General features: G+C 47.5%; 1 protein-coding gene across 1 annotated transcript; it reads right to left on the bottom strand.

Moving 5' to 3' along the window:
• Window positions 1–328: 328 nt before the first annotated feature.
• Window positions 329–11,631, bottom strand: LOC144124375 (uncharacterized). The gene is made up of 7 exons (XM_077657003.1): window positions 11,412–11,631; window positions 9,833–9,913; window positions 8,454–8,656; window positions 7,296–7,460; window positions 4,459–4,707; window positions 2,160–2,313; window positions 329–1,035 (listed from the first exon to the last, which is right to left on the bottom strand). Exons 1-7 carry the CDS (start codon window positions 11,538–11,540, stop codon window positions 706–708), a joined length of 1,311 nt encoding a protein of 436 aa, XP_077513129.1. The 5' UTR covers window positions 11,541–11,631; the 3' UTR covers window positions 329–705.
• Window positions 11,632–18,731: the final 7,100 nt, after the last annotated feature.

The following is an 18,731-nucleotide window of genomic DNA, read 5'->3' on the forward strand; positions in this document are numbered from 1 at the left end:
AGCTCACTGGGCTGGTATGTGCAGACAGTGCCATAGGTGCGGTTACATATGTATCGAGCCGCCATTGTAATTGGAAATAAATTCATCATGCAATGTCAAAGGACGAAGCAAAGGAGAAGTACGTATATAAATTCGGCAGGTTGCATCCGCCGGTACGAACAAATAGAACCATGTAATGAGTCTGCTTTCTATATCGCTAGGGTATTTTAAATCGCGACGATACGTCGCGTTTGAGTATTTGACAGTGCGTCGATGACGTTACTCGTGCGCGACAAAATACAACCCGAAGACCCAAATATGGCGGAATTCTAGCTGTGCGGTGCCCAGACTCATGCTTCATTTATTTTCACTTGCGCATCACGGAGTGTATACGCCTGCTTCAAAGTACCTGCGCGTTGGCATAACGTTAAACCGAGTTCGTTCACAAGCTTGCCAGCGTACCGAAGGAGGCGGGGGAAACAGGTACAGCACGGACACGCATAATATACACAGAGCACCTGAGTCGCCAGTAAGAGTAAGACGAAGGATATCTCGAGGATCTTGGGAACGGCAGTCACATGGCGTCACAAATCTCGCGCGAGACACTAACAATTAACTACGTAAGGAACAGTTGTGTCCTAATCCCAGTGCGGTATCAAAGGAATAGTGCAGGCGACCTCCATTGGATTGGAAGGCACTTGTTGACGCGTCTTCGGGAAGGGCGCCTCAGAAGTCCCGGAACACGAACGCGATGAGCAGTGCCTTGGCTGGCTCGACGACGAAGCACGTGAGCGCGCCGGCGGCGGCCAGCGTGAGCAGCCAGCTAAGGCAGGTGCCGACGTCGTAGCAGGCCGCGCAGACGCACACGAGTGGCGTGGAGACGAGCATGCTGGTGCCGACCAGCGTCCAGGGCAGCAGGCACGCGGGCCACGAAGGTGGGTAGCACCGCCTCAGCCGCAGGCCGTCGGCGTGCGCCATAAAGGCGGCCGCGTCGATGGTCGGCTGCGGCGACAGGTTAGTGGTCCTCGAACAGAGGGACGCCGCGTCCGAGTGGACCTGTTGGTAGGGACGAGCACCCACATCAGGACTAGGCCGCCGCGGTGGTTCAGTGGTTATGGCGCTCGCCTGCTGGCCCGAAACACGTGGGGCCGCGGCGGTCGAATTTCGATGAAGACGAAATTCCAGAGGCCCGTGTACTGTGCGAATGTCAGTGCACGTTAAAGAACCCCAGGTGGTCGAAATTTCCGGAGCCCTTAACTACGGCGTCCCTCATAGCCCGAGTCGCTTTGGGACGTTAAACCCCCATAAACCAAACAAACCATCCGAGGACTTGAACGCGCGCGGGTTCGGACAACCAAGTACACTTGGATATGCTGGAGTTTTGAAAACCTGTTAACGTAAAGAAGCAACTAAGCCAGTTGGACTGGATGGGTATACACTCGAGTGAAGAGTTAAGATAAGCTGTCCGGATATCTCTGCGAGGAAGCTCTAGTTAAAGTGCAATCAACTTTTTCTAATCGCACATGATAAAGGTGCAGCAAACAGAAGCTAGAGAAGTGGCTGAGGAATGTAGTGGTCATATAGGCCAGCTGTGGCCGCTAGTGCGAAAAGAACGCCCGCCCAGCGTTAGAGAACACCCGCCCAGGGCATTGTCTAAGGCAGCCGCTGAGGTACATAAGAACGCTGAAGCGGCTGGAGTTGGCCGGTCTGGAGTACGTCTTGGTAGAAATTATATGGATCATAATGAAATGCAGCAGTTAGGGCAGGGCTCCAGTAAACCAGGTGTAGGAAAACTGCTATGACACAAAAGAAAAAAAAACATGCAAGGAGGCGGCTAAGGCAGGTCGAATCTAGCATCGCAAGTGCCTGGAATTTTGCGCTTTCTGTAAGAATGAGTCACCCGTCCTCGTGCGATGTGCGACGCCAAGAGACAGCCAAGAGGCTGCGGCGAACATTTCTTACCGTCTTGCCATCTACTCGCCCTACGCCTACACGGACCGGACAAGATCTAGCAGCACAAAACTCGCAGCACAGGCCACTTTACTGTTAGGCACAGCACACTGGGGGGCACACTGGCATCCAGGGTCTCGACTACGTACCACGGTCCGCAATGCGGTGCAAGTTGCCTTGTGAAGGTTATGCAGTTAAGTGGATCAGTTCACGCAAGGGCGTGCACGTACCCCGATGTCCTGGTTGCGGACGTAGCGGAATGAGGGGTCCCTTGTGGAATCGGCGCGCGGTGTGCCGCCGCGAGTGCTCTTGGATGTCTTGCAGAAGCGGTCAATGTCCGCGGGCCGAGTCCACTGGTCCCGGTCGACATCCTGGTAGCAGAACCTGAGGGTACGGGTCGACCTTACCGCAGAGAACGACCGACTTTCGAAGTCCTTTATTTTGGAATGCTGCCATTACCAATGAAGATGTTTGCAGCAAGGTGGCAGCCCGCTACTATACACGGGACACTTTCAGCAAAAGGGGAAGAAGTTTCAAGGAAAATAAATTGCGAAAAGTGATGTCTTATCTTGATACGGGAATAGATTTGGCTGCGTTCACTGACTGAAGCTGTATTCCTCAAACAACACATCTTGAGGAGCGGCATGTATTTCAACTTCTTATGCACCTGATGCGAAAGAATAACCGGCATAGTCTTCGGTGATTTGTGTCACCACTGAACTATCACAATTCGTTTTTTCATTTCCCTGCGCCGTGACCTTTCAGCTGGCCTGGCACTGTGGCTTAGTATCTATCACGTTCGGCTACTGAGCACGACGCAGCAATGAACGCCCATTGGGACGGAGTCTATATACACGTAAAAGCACTGGGGTACTGAGATTTCTTTAAAGGACCCCAGATGGCCTGAATTCATCCGAAGTTTTTTTCTACGACGTATTTCATATTCCATTAACCCGCACAATTTTCCTCCAGGTATAGTGTAGTCTAACACCCTTAAAACCATGCTGTAAGCTTTAGCTGTGCGACAGAAAGGTAATCGGTCCTGCGTTGGCGCACTGTACGGTGCTACCAAATGGGAGTGGCGGTGAAAAGGGTCACTGCTTTGTACTGAAAAAAAAAAGCGATTTCTTCTTTGTTTAAATGGCCTTGTTTAAATGTAGAAATGGTCTCATGCGCCGTCGCAAACAAAAGAGTTCTTGGCGGCCACGCATGGTAAAGCCATGGGAATCTTCTCAGGATTGAGGAAGGTGGCCTACCAGCTCGCCGGTGGTGTATCAAAGCGCATGAACGATGCGATGGCGATTGGCTGATTGTGGAAATGGGCATGCGTGTATTGACGAAGATGCAGCTAAATGTAGGTGCCATTGTTCAGCCGCCTCTTTGCTAGAGGTCAGCACAAGGACAGATATTTTCGTAATAAGCATAGCGTGTGCTTTCACTGGCGCCTGATAACTTATGCTCTTATATATTTGTTATCACGCAGGGTGTTAGCACCACGCTATGTCTACAGCGAATTGTGTAACGATGGTGGCGCATCATCCTGTTAACGGCGATAACTCTGCTTTGCACGCACTAATTGTGTGTAGACGCAGCATTCGGGTGTAATATAGCTGCGCGCCCATGCCAAGCAACATTTTTTTTAAAGGGTGTTTTCGGTTGTTGAAACATGGCATAGTGTTACCTTTCTAATGCGCATATGTTGTTGGGCTCGTATCGTTTGGAACGTAACGCCAACCTTGTACAACTACAGCAGTACATTCTGGCCTTTTGAATAGATCATGACTATAGTGCCACATTAGTGCGCCGTGCTTTAGACACTGACCGCTGACAATTACAGAGCTCGTTTCGTTAATGACAATGCATGTGTCGTAACGAAATAATTTCTTGTAGGTCTGCATTATCAAAACTAAACACAAAACAACGTTATGAATGACGCCATAAAATTTTTTCCCGAAGGCATGATCGTTTATTTTATAACGTTATTTGTTGCCTCAGGGCATAAATGCAGTTTGGAAGGTAGAAAGAAAAAAAGGGGGTGTTCCATTCTGCAGTGATGGCCAATTCCTACTCATGGCACTAGCTGCTATATCTCTAAAAGTGTTGTCATGCTTTTCAGAGCTTTTTCTGCAAAAAAAAAAAAAAACGTGGTGAAAGTTTTTGTACCATGGCGAACAAAAGTCTGCCGAGGACACCTGAGCGAAAAACGATGTTCTGTTGTTCTGTTCCTAGTAGGTGGCTCAAGGCCCTTCTTGTGACAATACAAATCGGACTGATTTGCGATAAGGTGTGCTAGTGTAATGAGGTGATTGTTCGTAGAAATGGCACCTGCTCGCCTAAATCGCAATTCGCGCGTTCCTGAGATTTTATTCTTCGATAGTACAACCACATTTGCTCCTGTAGTACTCCTCAAAACGACATACTGAGCTTGCTGCGTTGGAAAGAGGACTCGGCATAGTAAGCACTACCGGAAACATCGTCAGAAGAAAATTTCCGATCAAAAGACCGGATAGCAGCCACATGGACGCTTACTCGAAGGCGAACGTGATGAGTAGCGTGCAGGCGAAGACGATGGCGGTGAGGTAGACGCTGGAGTGGAGAACAGCGACGAGATTAACGCCGGAACCGCCGTTCTCGGGACACCAGTCGTGCAGGGCGCAGTCGACCAGCATAGCGTCCACGCCGATGGCCATAACTGAGGCCAACCGCTGCACCCGACTGTACCGGGACCCGTAGGGAAAGTCCACGACACTCAGCGGCAGGTGGAACAGCCGCAGCGTCCTTTTGAACAGGCGCCGAGATTGAGAGAAGGAGAAGAGCTTCAGACAATGTATTCCGAGCTCAAGAATCGCTGGTTGTCAACCACCTCGTCCTTTATCAATCAATCAATCAACCAATCAATCAACCAACCAACCAATCAATCAATCAATCAATCAATCAATCAATCAATCAATCAATCAATCAATCAATCAATCAACCAATCGATCAATCAATCAACCAACCAATCAATCAATCAATTAATCAATGAAAAATAATTATTTGATCAATTAATCAAAACTACAGATGGACGCAAAAGCGCGTTCAACGCCTCACAGGTTCTTCAAGGCCTGTCAAGTACTTGACTGTTTTAAAGGGGTTCTCATAAGGCCTCATGAAAAGCTGAATTTGCGAGTTCTACCTTGAACGATTAATAACTGGACGCCCCACTCCAGTTGTAACCAACACAGTGCTGTGCGCGTGTGTGATTTAATTCCTCTAAAATGAACTAATCACGCGCACAACCTGGACACACTTCTTATTGGGTAAATAGTTTGTACATATTACTTCTCCCCCTATCCTCTCTTCCTGTCCCCTCACCTCTTTCATTTCATTTCTCCATTCTGCCTGCTATCCTTTATTTCCGCTACCCCAGCTCAGGTGCTTCAGTATCGATGGCAGATGCCGGGGCTAGCAAAAATCTTTTCCATACTTTTTACTATTATTTTTTTAATAAAGCCACTACCACCGCCATATTTTTTGTTAAAATTACAGAGAATCATCTTTACCTTGGGAGGTAACAAGTGCAGTCGAATCAGATCAGACTTTCCCCAAGCAAAACAGAAAACTAGCAAGGACACATGCAAGAAAAGCGCGGGACGCAACGGGTGTTGGAAAGAAAATTCGATGAGTTAGGCTGGGTTTAACCATGGTTAAGTTAGGCTGGGTTTAACCATGGTTACTCCCGAAAGTTGAGTTATAGCTCTAGCATGGCTAGACAGACGGTCCCGACTCTCTTCTGACTAATGAGGCAAGCGCGGCTATGCGGCGCTTATATACGTGCCATAAGTTGGCGTTGCGTCACATGACCTGAAAGAAACGCCCCCTAGATGAAACTCATTTAAGGTGATATGTCCAAGGTCAAAGAGCAAGCCGCAACGGTAGACATGAGGCACCATGGGGTACCTCTGATAGATAAGGTACACCATAGGGTTCTAACTTGGTTAAGCCGATTATAATGCGAAAGCATTTAAAAACCGACAAGGTCAAATTTTGCAATGGCCCGGGCCAGATTTGGAGTTCGCTGCGTGCAGTCGTACACGAGGGAAGACAGGTGGACGGCCTCTCGTTCAGGGCGCCCAGCTCAACTCATGCGGAGGAGGTAGCGATCGCCCTCGCAGCCTCCCATCCCGACTCTAAATTCATCCTCACAGACTCTCGCGGAGCCTGTCGTAACTTTGAGTTCGGTTGGATCACTCCACTTGCTCACCAAATTCTTCATCACAGTACTCGCGACTGCGATCCAACTCGCCGCTCAATCATATGGGTCCCCGGCCACCAAGGCATGCCAGGTAACGAAGCCGCCCATGAGGCAGCCCGCGCACTCACTTACCGGGCACCAGGCATTCTTTGGCAGGACCTTAACCCGGATCAAATCCCTCTTCTTTCTTTTAAAGATATCACAGAGCACTATCGTGCCGAACACTGGCGCCACCCGGTTCCTATGAAGGGACTAGGTAAAGCTGGCGAACGAACTCTCCTTAGGCTCTTTACAAACACCCTGCTGTGCCCGGCGGTTCTCAGGCACTTTGACTCTTCTTTTGACGGCCGCTGCTCATTCTGTGGGGAGATGGCAGACACCTTTCACATGGTTTGGGCATGCAGGCAAAATCCTTTTCTTCCCCCCCTTCACCACTTCCCCTACAAGAGAGGACTGGGAGGCGGCTCTGCTCGGCTGCCAGGAACTATCGGCCCAACAGGCCCTGGTTCGGCGGACCTGCGCAGCGGTCAGGACCAACGGTGTCCCGGAATGAGGGACTCCGCCTTCTATTGTAAGGGGCGATGCCCACTAGGGGCCTCTCCCCGAGCAACTCTCTGTACATATAGCCTAATAAATGCTTTTCACCACCACCACCATCGTGTCGGGCATGCTCTATTATGGTTGGACATCAATTTTTGCCCAAATCGGCCAAGGCCAAATTTCGGGAGTTGCCCTGGCCAAATTTTTGGAAATGACCCGGGCCATATTTGGAGGTTGTCATCGTGTCGGACGCGGTCGACTATGGTTGTATGTCTGACGTTTATTTCAAGGCTGCTGCTAAGCGGCTTATCAAGGTCAGTTAAGGTTAACGGTCGCATCGACACGGTGATCTACGTTTGCATCTAGTAGAGCTAGCGCTTTAAAATACCTCATGTGAGGAAAATGTATAGCCTGCTTTTTTAATAAAAAGGAAAGTAGAATGCAATGAGCAAAAGCAGAGTATTCAGAAAAATACAGCAAAAACAAGTTCACAAGGCTTTCGTAGAAAGTCTCACAAAGCACAAGGTGTCCTCGCAGAACTAATGGGCCATTCAGCGATGCACCGACAGTGGGCAAAACGGCTAGCACGCACCTGGCGAAGCGCACAGAAACCGGCACCTCGGTGAAGTTCTGGCCGTGGCTGCCAACGGGCGAGACGCGTTCGCTGAGCCTCTGGGAGAACAACACCACGCGGTCGATGACAAACACGTAGTGCCTGGCATGCACCTCGTCCCACAGGTCCACGCGGTCCACTTTCCTGGCAAAAGGTGGCGCCGCGAACGGCCTTATTTCGGGCGTTAGAAAGGGAAAAAGTGACCTACTCTGACTGAAAAACACATCTCGAGATCCTGCGAGCCCCGCCGCCGTGGCTCAGTGGTTAGGGCGCTCGACTACTGATCCGGAGTTCCCGGGTTCGAACCCGACTGCGGCGGCTGCGTTTTTATGGAGGAAAAACGCTAAGGCGCCTGTGTGCTTTGCGATGTCAGTGCACGTTAAAGATCCCCAGGTGGTCGAAATTATTCCGGAGCCCTCCACTACGGCACCTGTCTCTTCCTTTCATCTTTCACTCCCTCCTTTATCCCTTCCCTTACGGCGCGGTTCAGGTGTCCGCCGATATATGAGACAGACACTACGCCATTTCCTTTCCCCCAAAACCAATTATTATTATTATTATTATTATTATTATTATTATTATTATTATTATTATTATTATTATTATTATCCTGTGACTCTAGAGATCCTGTGACTCTAGAGACCTTGAGATCCTGTGCAAGCACGAGCAACACGAAAGGGGACTGAAAGTTCCCATTCAACAACCAATAATTTCTTTTATCGAACATTAAAAAAAATGAAAAGTCGGCAGCGACACTTAAGAATGCTTACTTGTGAGAAGGCGTAAACCCGCTCAGGATCACGCCAGCACATTAGGGCAATGTTCGCCCGCAAACTTTGCTTAGAAAACAAAAAGCAGATATATTGTTCACACTCTATAATTACTGGTTGCGTGCTAGTCAGATGTTTCCTAGGATATTTTGCTGTCACCCCTTTTATCCATGCTCAATGGTAGGAATGCGCACACAGTGCCGAGTATCGTGTCTATAAAGCGCGTGGTAACATGGTGCTCAGGCAGGACGCATTTGCCACTTCTCTATCTATTCGGCGTACTGTCGCGGTCACAGAGCCACGGGTCCCATTGAATGGGCCTGGCTACTCCGTTGTCTTGAGTACACGTCCGCGAGCAGTGCAATACCAGTTGGAGCGCGGGAAGCGCGGGTCGACCTCGAAGACGATGGCCTGCACGCGGCCGACGTCGAAGCAGGAAGTGATGCAGATGCCGATGCGCGAGCCCGTTGTCAGCAGGTACTGCTCCAGGCCGTGCCGCAGCATGTAGGTGAGCGTGGACGCCGCGTCGCCCACGATGCGCAGCGCCACCGTGGAACACGTGCCGGACTCCTGCAGTCATTGCGTGTGCCCACACGAGAGGGCGCGACAATTCAGCTTTCGCTGCGCCATGTGCTGTGGAAAGTCGGGATGCTGGTTGTGCTAAAAATTTCCTCAATGCGTATTTAGCATCAGGACGTAAACAATTCGGCGCGTTGCTTTCTTTTGTATGTATCCCTGGTACTGCCGCTCTCTTGGAAGGTTATTATAAGCCGATCGAGAGAACAAACAAACAAACAAACAAACAAACAAACAAACAAACAAACAAACAAACAAACAAACAAACAAACAAACAAACGAAAATTGGAGGGGACGGTTAACCTTCGCCTCAAGGGTATGACGCTATAGTGTTAAAGGGGCTGTGAAAATGCTCTAATAAAGTTCCGGCATGCCTGGGATATTAAAGAACGCCGCTTCACAAATAGTGTCCAGCAAGAATTTTTTAAATGCGCTTTGTAGAAGCTGAGTTATCTGCAGTCAAAATTTGAATTGCAGCGTCTTCGCGCCTTTCCTTCTCCTCTCGTCACTTTTTGCGCGCTGGAAGGTAGGCGCTCCTCCGCTGAACCCCCCCCCCCCCCCCGCCCCCCCCCCTCCCTCTGGGAGCGAAGCTTCCCGACCCGGCGGAGCTAAGCGGCTTATTGGCAGCGGCCACGGTAGCTGCCTGACGTCTGAAAGAATTTCAGCAATGGCCACCTCTCACCTTGTGTACGCAGATGCAGTGGACGGAGGAGGGTTCGAGAATGAAAAAATCGCCGGGAAGGGCACGCCAACTTTCGCGCGTGATTGCGGATCGTCTGCTGCGTGTAAAAGATCATTATTTGGCTCTGGTTTTCATGGCAGCACTGTGCAGTGAGTGATTAAGCGAGTTAATGTGCTCTCCTCAGAAGGCGTTTCAGAGCCCCTTTAAGGGTATCGCGATAGTGACGCGATAGTGCCCATATATGCGCAATTCGTCATTCTCGACTTTAGATTCATGGACCCCTGGAAGCTTTAAAGCTATAGCATAAATAAATAAATAAATAAATAAATAAATAAATAAATAAATAAATAAATAAATAAATAAATAAATAAATAAATAAATAAATAAATAAATAAATAAATAAATAAATAAATAAATATAGACCCCTGCATTGGCGCATTCAGCTGAATTTCCCGATAGAAGAAAGAAGGCGGCTAGATGGTCCTTACCGGTTCGTAGCCAGTTTGAATGATTACGTTGTAGATGAACTCGTCGCTGAGAAAGTTCTCCTCGGAGTAAAATCTCGCCCCCTGCAGTCAAAACAAAAGGCAAAAAAAAAGCAAGAAGGTAGGGTATGGTATGGTAAGGTATGAAGGTGTGGTATAGTAATGCATGGTATGGCAAGGTAAGGATGGAATGGGTTTGATATGGTACGGTACGTTAGTTGCGGAGGTATGGCATTGTATGGTAGGGTACGGTATGGGGGTTTACCGTACCGAAGCTACACGTGTGCTATGAGAGACGCCGTTGTGTAGAGCTCCGGTGCGTACCAATAACTTTGGATTGACTTGGCAGCCATTCCTAAATATACACACCGGCTGTTTGCGAACTAAAGCTAGTTTTCACTGTTCGGGGCTACTGTTAGCGAAAGCAAAACTACTGGTTGGTACGAAGGCCTTCTTAAGATTTCGCTGCTGTTTTCTCTAGAGGGCAAGAGCAAGATGTGGTTTGTTACACATCTTGTGATACAAGAAGAAAATAGAGCGAAACAAACAGGCACGAACACATCCGACAAGTCACTGTCAATTCGTTTCTCATCCTTTTTTTCGTAGCATGAACCTGCACTAGGTTTCCTAGTTGACAGCCTTGCTAAGTGTTACCTAGCAGGTGGCGAGATGACAGCACTGGAACCATATAGCTGGACGTATAGACATTAACCACGCCTAGTTTGTCCCACTTTTACAGGAAAGTAATCTGTGTGACAGGGAATCGCTGCCGGTCTGGAACTATTTAGCACCCGTTTTGCCACGAACAAGCGCCCGATGTGGCCATTTGCATGGTTGTGCACACAGATGCGAATACTCGCCTCTCTATTACCCGCTGGCACCGATTTTCAACGGAGACTTGTGTAAATGCCAATGCGCGCTCTGTGTTAATGTTATCGCATTACATAAGCGTGCTCATCGGATACACCTCGGCAAGATGAGTTACAAACTAAGCGACCGCATCTGACAGGGTGGCGGCGAAATTCTCTACAGCCAGCTGGTTACGTAATCCTGTTCGAGAAGACACATGATGCCTCTGGTTTTTGGTTTATAATTAATATATTATCGCGTACCGAAGAAATGCTATCAGGCTTAATAGGGTAGAAAGTTGGGCCAGTGGGTGTATCGACGTTATTAAAAACTTTGCGCAGAATAACACAGGACGGGAGGGAGAAACACGCACACACACACACGAGCGCAAACTTGCAACTGTATTTTCAGAAAAGATACACCGCCTTAAGAAACAGAGAGGGTGCAAGCGTACAAAATTCAGAACATCACGTGTGGGAAGAAAAGAGCACGCTCATAGATACAGTAAAAATTGCATCAAGAATAGGCACATGCAGAATCTTATCAGAACTAATCGGATTTGAACAACAAAAGCAGGCTATCCATTGCGGAGAATCTATTGCGGAAGGCTTTCCATTGCGGAGGCCCGTCATAGTGCAAGCTGTACATTAATTTTGGCCACCTGGAATTCTTCGAAGTGTTAGCACGATCACGCACTGTTCTCAATAAATACCCATGCGGCTGGTCACATTACCTTGAGCGTGTCCTCTTTATAGCAGCGCTGCGCCTTCTTGATGAAGTACAAGAACACCACCCAGGTGCAGGCGATGCCCACCGGGATGATGTAGCCGCCGACGTACGGCATCTGGGATTCGTCGTCCATTCGCCCTGACCCGATTAGGGCTTTCCCCTGAACCGTGACCGTGATTCACAAGCGAGATGGCCCGTGGCCGTGTGCTGCTTCTACCCTCTTCTTCTTCTGCACGTGCATCTGTCGCGTGCCGCACGTGCAGATCCACGCTGTTTCAAGAGAGCTCACTTCGTAGCATTATTATGAATACGTGCCATAGCCACAAAAACGAAATCAAGGAGGATATACGCGCTTGCAACTGCCGTCCGAGGACGCAGGCATTGGTATGATACGAGCGGAGGTAGAAAGGATGCCGTAAAAATTCGAAGGGAAAGAAGAAGAAAACAAAAGGCGAAAAAGAAGTAGGCACAGAAACGAATAAGGAAGCTAAAAGAGCAATACTAGGATACAATAACATAAATATCGGTGCAAAATTACCAAGGATCACGAAGTTTTACAGATCGTAAACGCTCCTGAAGATTTTTCATGTCCCAGGCTAGTTCATGTCCCAAGGATGGACGCACTTGACGGGCCTGTCACCATCATGTGATGTAGGAGCTTCTGCCGATGCATCCGACGCTCTTGAGTTTAGTAGGAATACAGAAAAGCGCTCTCTACAAGTAATCCACGCTCTGCAAACCGAACATACCAAGAGAGCGAACTTTTACTATCGCCAACGTTGATTATTGACAGGATGACTTTACATCGATAGGTATGAGGAACTTTATCCAGATAAACTGCTTCGGGGCAGTAATATGTCTTTCGGGAGTGCGCCATCTGTGGCCGTAGGTCCAAGCGGGTCATGGAAAGAGTGAACATAGCGAACTATCGTCTAGATGATATGCGTTTCGGCTTGCACTATATATCACTTCTTTTGCCAACAGCGATAACGAGAAGTGTGGGTGTACTATTATTTAAACAATGACGTTGCATGAACCCTTGAGCAATTTTTGCAGGGCAGGGGAAGAAGAGGAAGAGCTGAAGTCCGACGCACACCTGCAAGACCTGAGATGGTGCAATATTTTTAAGGCGCAGTCTAGAAAAAGCGCTCAATAGAGCGTGCCTGTAATTGTAAGATACCCACAGCGTGTCTACGAAGCTGTGTGACAGAATCGTGAGAGCAAACAGACTGCTGACATGTTCCACCTAAGGCATAGTTGTTCGTGGGTGCTACTCCCACTCATCTGTAAATTATCACAGCTGCATACTTTAATAAATGCTGGTCTGAATGTGCGATTCCACAAGCATAGAAGGAGGTAGAAGTTAGGCTCATACAGGCACGTACGTATATAAAGGAGGGGGGGCTTGAAGGGTACCCCCCCCCCCATAAAATAAATTACCTTGCCCCCCACCCCTCTTTAAAAAAGAAAATCCTGGCTACGTCCCTGGGCTCATAAAAAACCCTGGGAAGGAACCGGGAGTAGGAAACCTCACGTTGATCTAACACCTTGCATGGAAAAGTTAATGAAGCATGTAGTCCTGGAATGACAGCAAAGCAAAGTGGAGAAAGGCGGCATGCTTTCGGCCATGATGTTTGGTTTCAGACTGCACTTATCTACACAGGACGTATTAATACAAGTTAAGGAAGAAGTACTTACAAAAGTTAACAGGACAGCTACTAGGGAAATTACTATAGACTGGACTTAACGGAGCTTTGAAAAATGTCAAATACGAAGCCATACTGCAGAAATTATAAAGTACTAATTTTTGGCAGAAGAATGTATGAATACGCTACAGACTTTGTTAGCCATAGGACGGCAAATATAACCAATAAAGAAATCGTCAGAACCGTTCCGAATAGGCAGCAGGGGCACACCGCAAGGATCTGTGCTGTCACCCATCCCATTTTATATAGCGAAGAGGGACTTAACTGAAAAATTAGAAGGAATAGAGTCGTTTAGACACTGTCGACGACGTCACAATCTGGACAAGTACCGGGTCGGATGGAAAGATCCAGGTAAGTTTACAACCAGCAGAGTTTAAACTTTAATGCTTGCGACAAAGGTCCGAATTAATACTGACCAGGAAGAGAAAACGCATTAAGGAAGACTGAATAAATATTTAAGTTAAAATCAGGGGAGAAAAAGTAAGTATTGCCAATACTGTTAAAATACTAGGCACGCACATCCAAGATGATGGTGGAAACCTCATGGCACTCAAAAGGCTAAAAGACACCGTTAGTCAGGTATTACGAATGATAAAGAGACAGGGGATGAAGGAAAAGGATTCGATTAAGCTAATACAGGCATTTTTGATTAGCAGAGTCGCGTACGCAATGCCGTACGTGACTCAAAAACACTGAAAGAGAAAAAATGAGTGTCCTCATAAGGAAATCGTATTAACTAGAGCTAGGTCTAAAAGCCGGTACGCGGACTGTGAAGCTGCTAGCACCAGGAATACACAACACATTAGAGGAAATAATGAAGAAACATCATACTGAACAAATCGAGAGGATATCGGTAACACGAACCGAAAGGAAAGTTTGGTTTGGTTTGGTTTTCTGGGGCTTAACGTCCCAAAGGAACTCAGGCTATAAGGGACACCGTAGTGAAGGGCTACAGACAATTTCGGCCTCCTGGGGTTCTTTGACGCGCACTGACATCGCGCAGTACACGGGCGTCTAGCATTTCTCCTAAATCGAAATGCGACTGCCGCAGCCGAGATCGAACCCGCGTCTTTTGGGTCAGCAGTCAAGCACAATTAACCACTGAGCCATTAAGGCGGCTTAAAATGTTTTTTTTTTCTGTCCTGTTCTGGAGTTTAGGTTTAAATATCTGAAATCCTCACGGGTGCGCAATAAAAGGCTACAGTCATCAGTTGCCTTCTATAGAAATAAATGTGGGCCACAGTGCACATATCCCATGCTACTTCTTGTTTTGCACATAAGAAAAATTCAACAGTGACGGCAATTTTAAGAAGTGCTGCAGTAAGTTACGCTTCAGCCATTACCCCCCTCATATTTTTTGGAAGCAACCACACTATGCTCACAGGTTTGTGCTGCTCTGGCTCCTGTAGCATTTCGCCTCCATCGAAATGCGACCGCCGCGGCCGGGATCGAAACCGCTTTTTTCAGGTCGACAGCCAAGCACCATAACCACTGAGGCACCGTGGCAGCTCCGAAAGTATTGGAAAGGCTAGGAGTGAGGCCGGTACGCTACGCAGAGCAGAATCAGAAAGAGGACCAACCAAAGGAACATAGGAAAACGATCAAAATCTCGCACACACCGAGAACCATGCACGCCGTATACCACAAAGCATGGAGATCAGAAAGAGCAAGTCACATTCGGGATCGATACGGAAAAAAGGCAGAAGTCGTATTCACGGATGCGGCAGAATGCAAAGAAAAAGAGGTGATGACTGCGTTAGGGGTAGGTAATAAACTTGAAATAATAGCAGCAGTAACCTTTAAATGGAATAAAGCGTAGGAGGTCGAGCAGATAGCACTAGCGCTAGCCATAGCAGATCCAAACAATCAGATCGTGATTACAAATTCGCCAGCCGCCTGCAAAAACCTCATCAAAGGGAGGGTTGCTATGAAGGCGGCAACGATCTTGAAGCAAAATTCTAAAAGGAAAGGAATGATCAATGCAATATGAACACTTGCTCACCAGACTCTCTGGGGTAACAATGGCGCCCACGCCGCAGCCCGAGCATTAGATTACCAGGCGTTAACCGAGAATAGTAAGGAGAGGAACGAAAGGCTAACCGCATACTGAAAACTATTGCAGCATTACAGACTAGAAATGGAAACATGCCGACAGGCTCACAGACACAAAGAGCTTACCAAGGAGGAAGAGGTAGTGTTACGTAAACTCTAAACTAATACGTGCCCACACCTTAGCCTTCTACACAGGACACATCCTACGATATATTCAGATAAATGATCATTTCGTAAGATATACCCAAATCCCTATCATGTGGTGTGGGCATGTTAAAAGAACCAGGAGCTAGAAGTTATCAGAAATCCCACAATTCAGTAGTGAGAGGGAATGCTGATTAACTCACGCCTGGAGGATCAGACAGCATTGATCTGATGGGTGAGACAGGCAACCGACACATTAATAAATAAATATTTATTGGCGGGAGATGTGTGGGTGCCGGACGTTGAGTGGATGTTGAAATTCACGAAAAAGAACAAAGAAAAAGGTACCCCTTTTTCTAAATATTCTTCGCACAAGTGAACGTGTTTAGGTGCGAATCGCCATTTTTGTGCTGTCAAAACTTTAACAAAATCAATGCCCGAACCAAACTGCACTACAAACTCAGAAAACATTTCCATAAGAAGAAACTGGGAAAAAAAATATTTATAAGTAGTTGCTTGGTACCTCCGTACTCAACTTAGTTTAGCTTCATGAATGCACGCACATAAAGGCGTGACCGCAGAAGACGCCGCTTGATGTGAACGAACATATTTTATGAAAAGTTGTTTTACAAAAAAAATTCTACCAATTTTTGTGTGCTTGCGATATCGAGAGCCACGCTATATTTGCTGCCCGAACTCGACGTGCAGGAAGGTCGAGCATGTTCGTGCTCGAGAGACCTACATATAGTGGATCGGGGAAATAAAAAGAATAGAGCCTTAGTTTCAACTGCCACCCTATTCACTCCTTTACCTTTTTTCTTTCTTCAAGGCCCACTGATCCGTAATTATAAATTTATACATGGAATGGACACAAAACATAAACAGGGCATATAAGGGAACTGTCTTAGATGATGCTGCGCATTAATGTGCCCAAGTCAGTCGGCAAATCTGAATTACCAAGTCCCGCTGCTCTTTAAGTTAAATACTAGGATGTGTGCCTTCTGCATCCAGCTCCTCTAGATGTGATAGGAGGAGATGGGACTTCTTGTGGTGCATAGCGCATCTTCAAATTCATGACGTCTCGTCACTGAAACTTCAGTGTTCACATGCCAGAGAATAAATGCTGCCCGAGTGAGTATGGGTCGCTAGCGTTGGGTGACCCGGTGAGTGGGACGCTTCCACAATCTTTCAGTGATCATGCGATACAGATGGGGCTAGACCGCCAGGGTTATCTCGGCTTGGGAGTAGATGTTTCCAAAGGCCACCACTTCATTCTTCCCTCGGCGTACTGCACAAGTGTGGGTTTTTTTTAGAGCAGTTCCTAAGCTCCCGTTCCTGCGTTCAGCGCCGTAGTCGGTGTCGGCGTCGGCGTAGTCGTCAGTGTCGTCGGCTTAACCGGCTGTCCAAACACTAGAGAGAAACGCCACCTGCCACAGTTAGAGAAGACGAATAAACAACAGGAAGGTGGGCTGCCACCAGAAGATCCAAGAGGGTGGCTATCAGCGTAACACGTCACCCGCCAGAGGTGGCGGAGTGGCGTGTGAAGAGCGGCGCTAAAATTTTGCGTTGTCGACTATAGTAACGCATTATCAATTTTTTCGCGTCGCTGCAACACGGAGTTTATTCCCTTCTAATTGCTAAGCCATCTCACTCGGCTGCTGATTCTAGCGTAATAATGCCGACATGGTTTTACTGCGTTACGACTGTCGCGGTATTTTGTCAAGCAATCTTTGAACTATTTTGTCAGCCTTAGAAACTCTATGCACGGCTGAGGAGCAATAGCTCCTTCTATCGCCCACGTCAAACAGCAGATGAGCTCTACATCTTACACACTTCCTTCACGCAGTGCGAATGTAAGCCTTCTGTGTGGTATCCTCTTTCTTGCATAACCTCATAATTTCATATGAAGTTTAACCCAGAGCAATCTCCTGTATTTGTTGCTTTTCCTGTGAGTGCAGGGTGGTGCGCTGCTCTGCAGCTGATCATGCAGCTGATACCAATGGCTGCCTCGAAATCGTCTGTTTAGAGGCGTCATGCAAGTCTCCAAGAGCACGTGATCGGTTTCGACTTTCGTTCATGGTGCAGAAGACAGAGTGGCAGCATGAATGACGGGATGCCGATGTCGAAAGGAATAAAAATAGGTTAATGGAGAAAAACGTCCAGTTAAGCATATTTTCATTGCTTTCTTTTTTTTTTTGCCTGCAAAGCAGCGCGGAAACTAACCTTATCTTGCTTTACGTTTGCGAAGAGGAACGGCGGGTGTATTTTTCTTTTTGCTAACTGCTCTTTTCTGGAAATTCCTTTTCACACTTTGTCTGACCCTAACGGCGAGCTATCAGTCACCTTGCTGCTTTTTTTTTTTTCTGGCAGCATTAACTTCTAGCTCAGAAAACAAATTCCTTCTGCTAAGTTCCTGATCAGATGCCTGGCCTAACCTTTCTCATTTTGCAGCTTGATTCTATCATTGCGAAGCAAATCAGTCCCTTGCCACTTCATTTGACCTCTTCAGCTACCACGATTCGCATACCCTATGTCCTGGCACAAGAAGCAATACGCATTAGGAACGTTCTGAAGGTTAGGGATGGGGTTAGTGTGTTTTATTTCGGATGCACACTTAGTGAAAGGTGAGCAATAAAAGAAAAAAAAAACAATTATTAAGGCTAGTTCAGTACTTCTTCCCTCTTGTGCATTGCTATCCCTAGAAGGATCGCATGTTTCCCGAAATTTCGCACGCCTTATAGGTGCGCTCTACTGTTGTTTAGTTGGCTGTGAAGGCGACCCTTTATTGAGTGAAGCCCAGTGCGTGATTGGTTGAGAAAAGTGGCGCTAAATAATTAAGTTCACCGGGCGAAAACAACGGGAGCAACTTGTAATTAGTATGACCAGCAGCTCGACAATCCCATCGAGTCCCCTCGGTTTCAATGCCAGCCAGGAGAGCCAGTTTAGACGAAGCAAGCCCTCTTCCACTTCGCTTTTCTTACGCTCTCCCATTAGTTAGCTTTCCCGCCTGCTCCGCATGTGCGGAGAGAGAAAGAGAGAACACCCCGTCACTGCTGACACACCGCGGGAAATTGGCGAACAAATTTCTGTTCTCTTCTTCGAGATGCGGCGCTTCGTAGAGAAACATTCAGCAGCCAAGACTCTCCTTTAGTGGCGCCACATCGTGACGAGTAAACGAACAGAGGCTTCCGCACGCGTCCCGTTGCGAAGCGAGTGATGTGGCTGGCATTGAAATACAAGAGGCGTTGATCGGGCACTAACTGGGCTAGAAGGGTAAATACTAGCAGTGTCTCGTTCAGCGCGAAATAAATTATTAGTTTTCATTTTGTTTCAATTAGGTTCTGGCCACAGTATAAACCACTCAACGTTCAAGGAATGTGTACGTTTGATCAATACAAGGCGGTCTGTTAGAGCTCCTAGTC

The sequence above is a fragment of the Amblyomma americanum genome, chromosome 3 (assembly GCF_052857255.1).
Source record: "Amblyomma americanum isolate KBUSLIRL-KWMA chromosome 3, ASM5285725v1, whole genome shotgun sequence".
Lineage (NCBI taxonomy): Eukaryota > Metazoa > Arthropoda > Arachnida > Ixodida > Ixodidae > Amblyomma > Amblyomma americanum.

Bases quoted from the DNA above. Each gene is read 5' to 3' on its own strand.
- LOC144124375 (XM_077657003.1), bottom strand. From the start codon at position 11,540: ATGGACGACGAATCCCAGATGCCGTACGTCGGCGGCTACATCATCCCG. The intron at 9,914-11,411 runs GTAATGTGACCA...TTTTGACTGCAG, and splicing joins ATAAAGAGGACACGCTCAAG to GGGGCGAGATTTTACTCCGA. The intron at 8,657-9,832 runs GTAAGGACCATC...CAATGACTGCAG, and splicing joins TTCAAACTGGCTACGAACCG to GAGTCCGGCACGTGTTCCAC.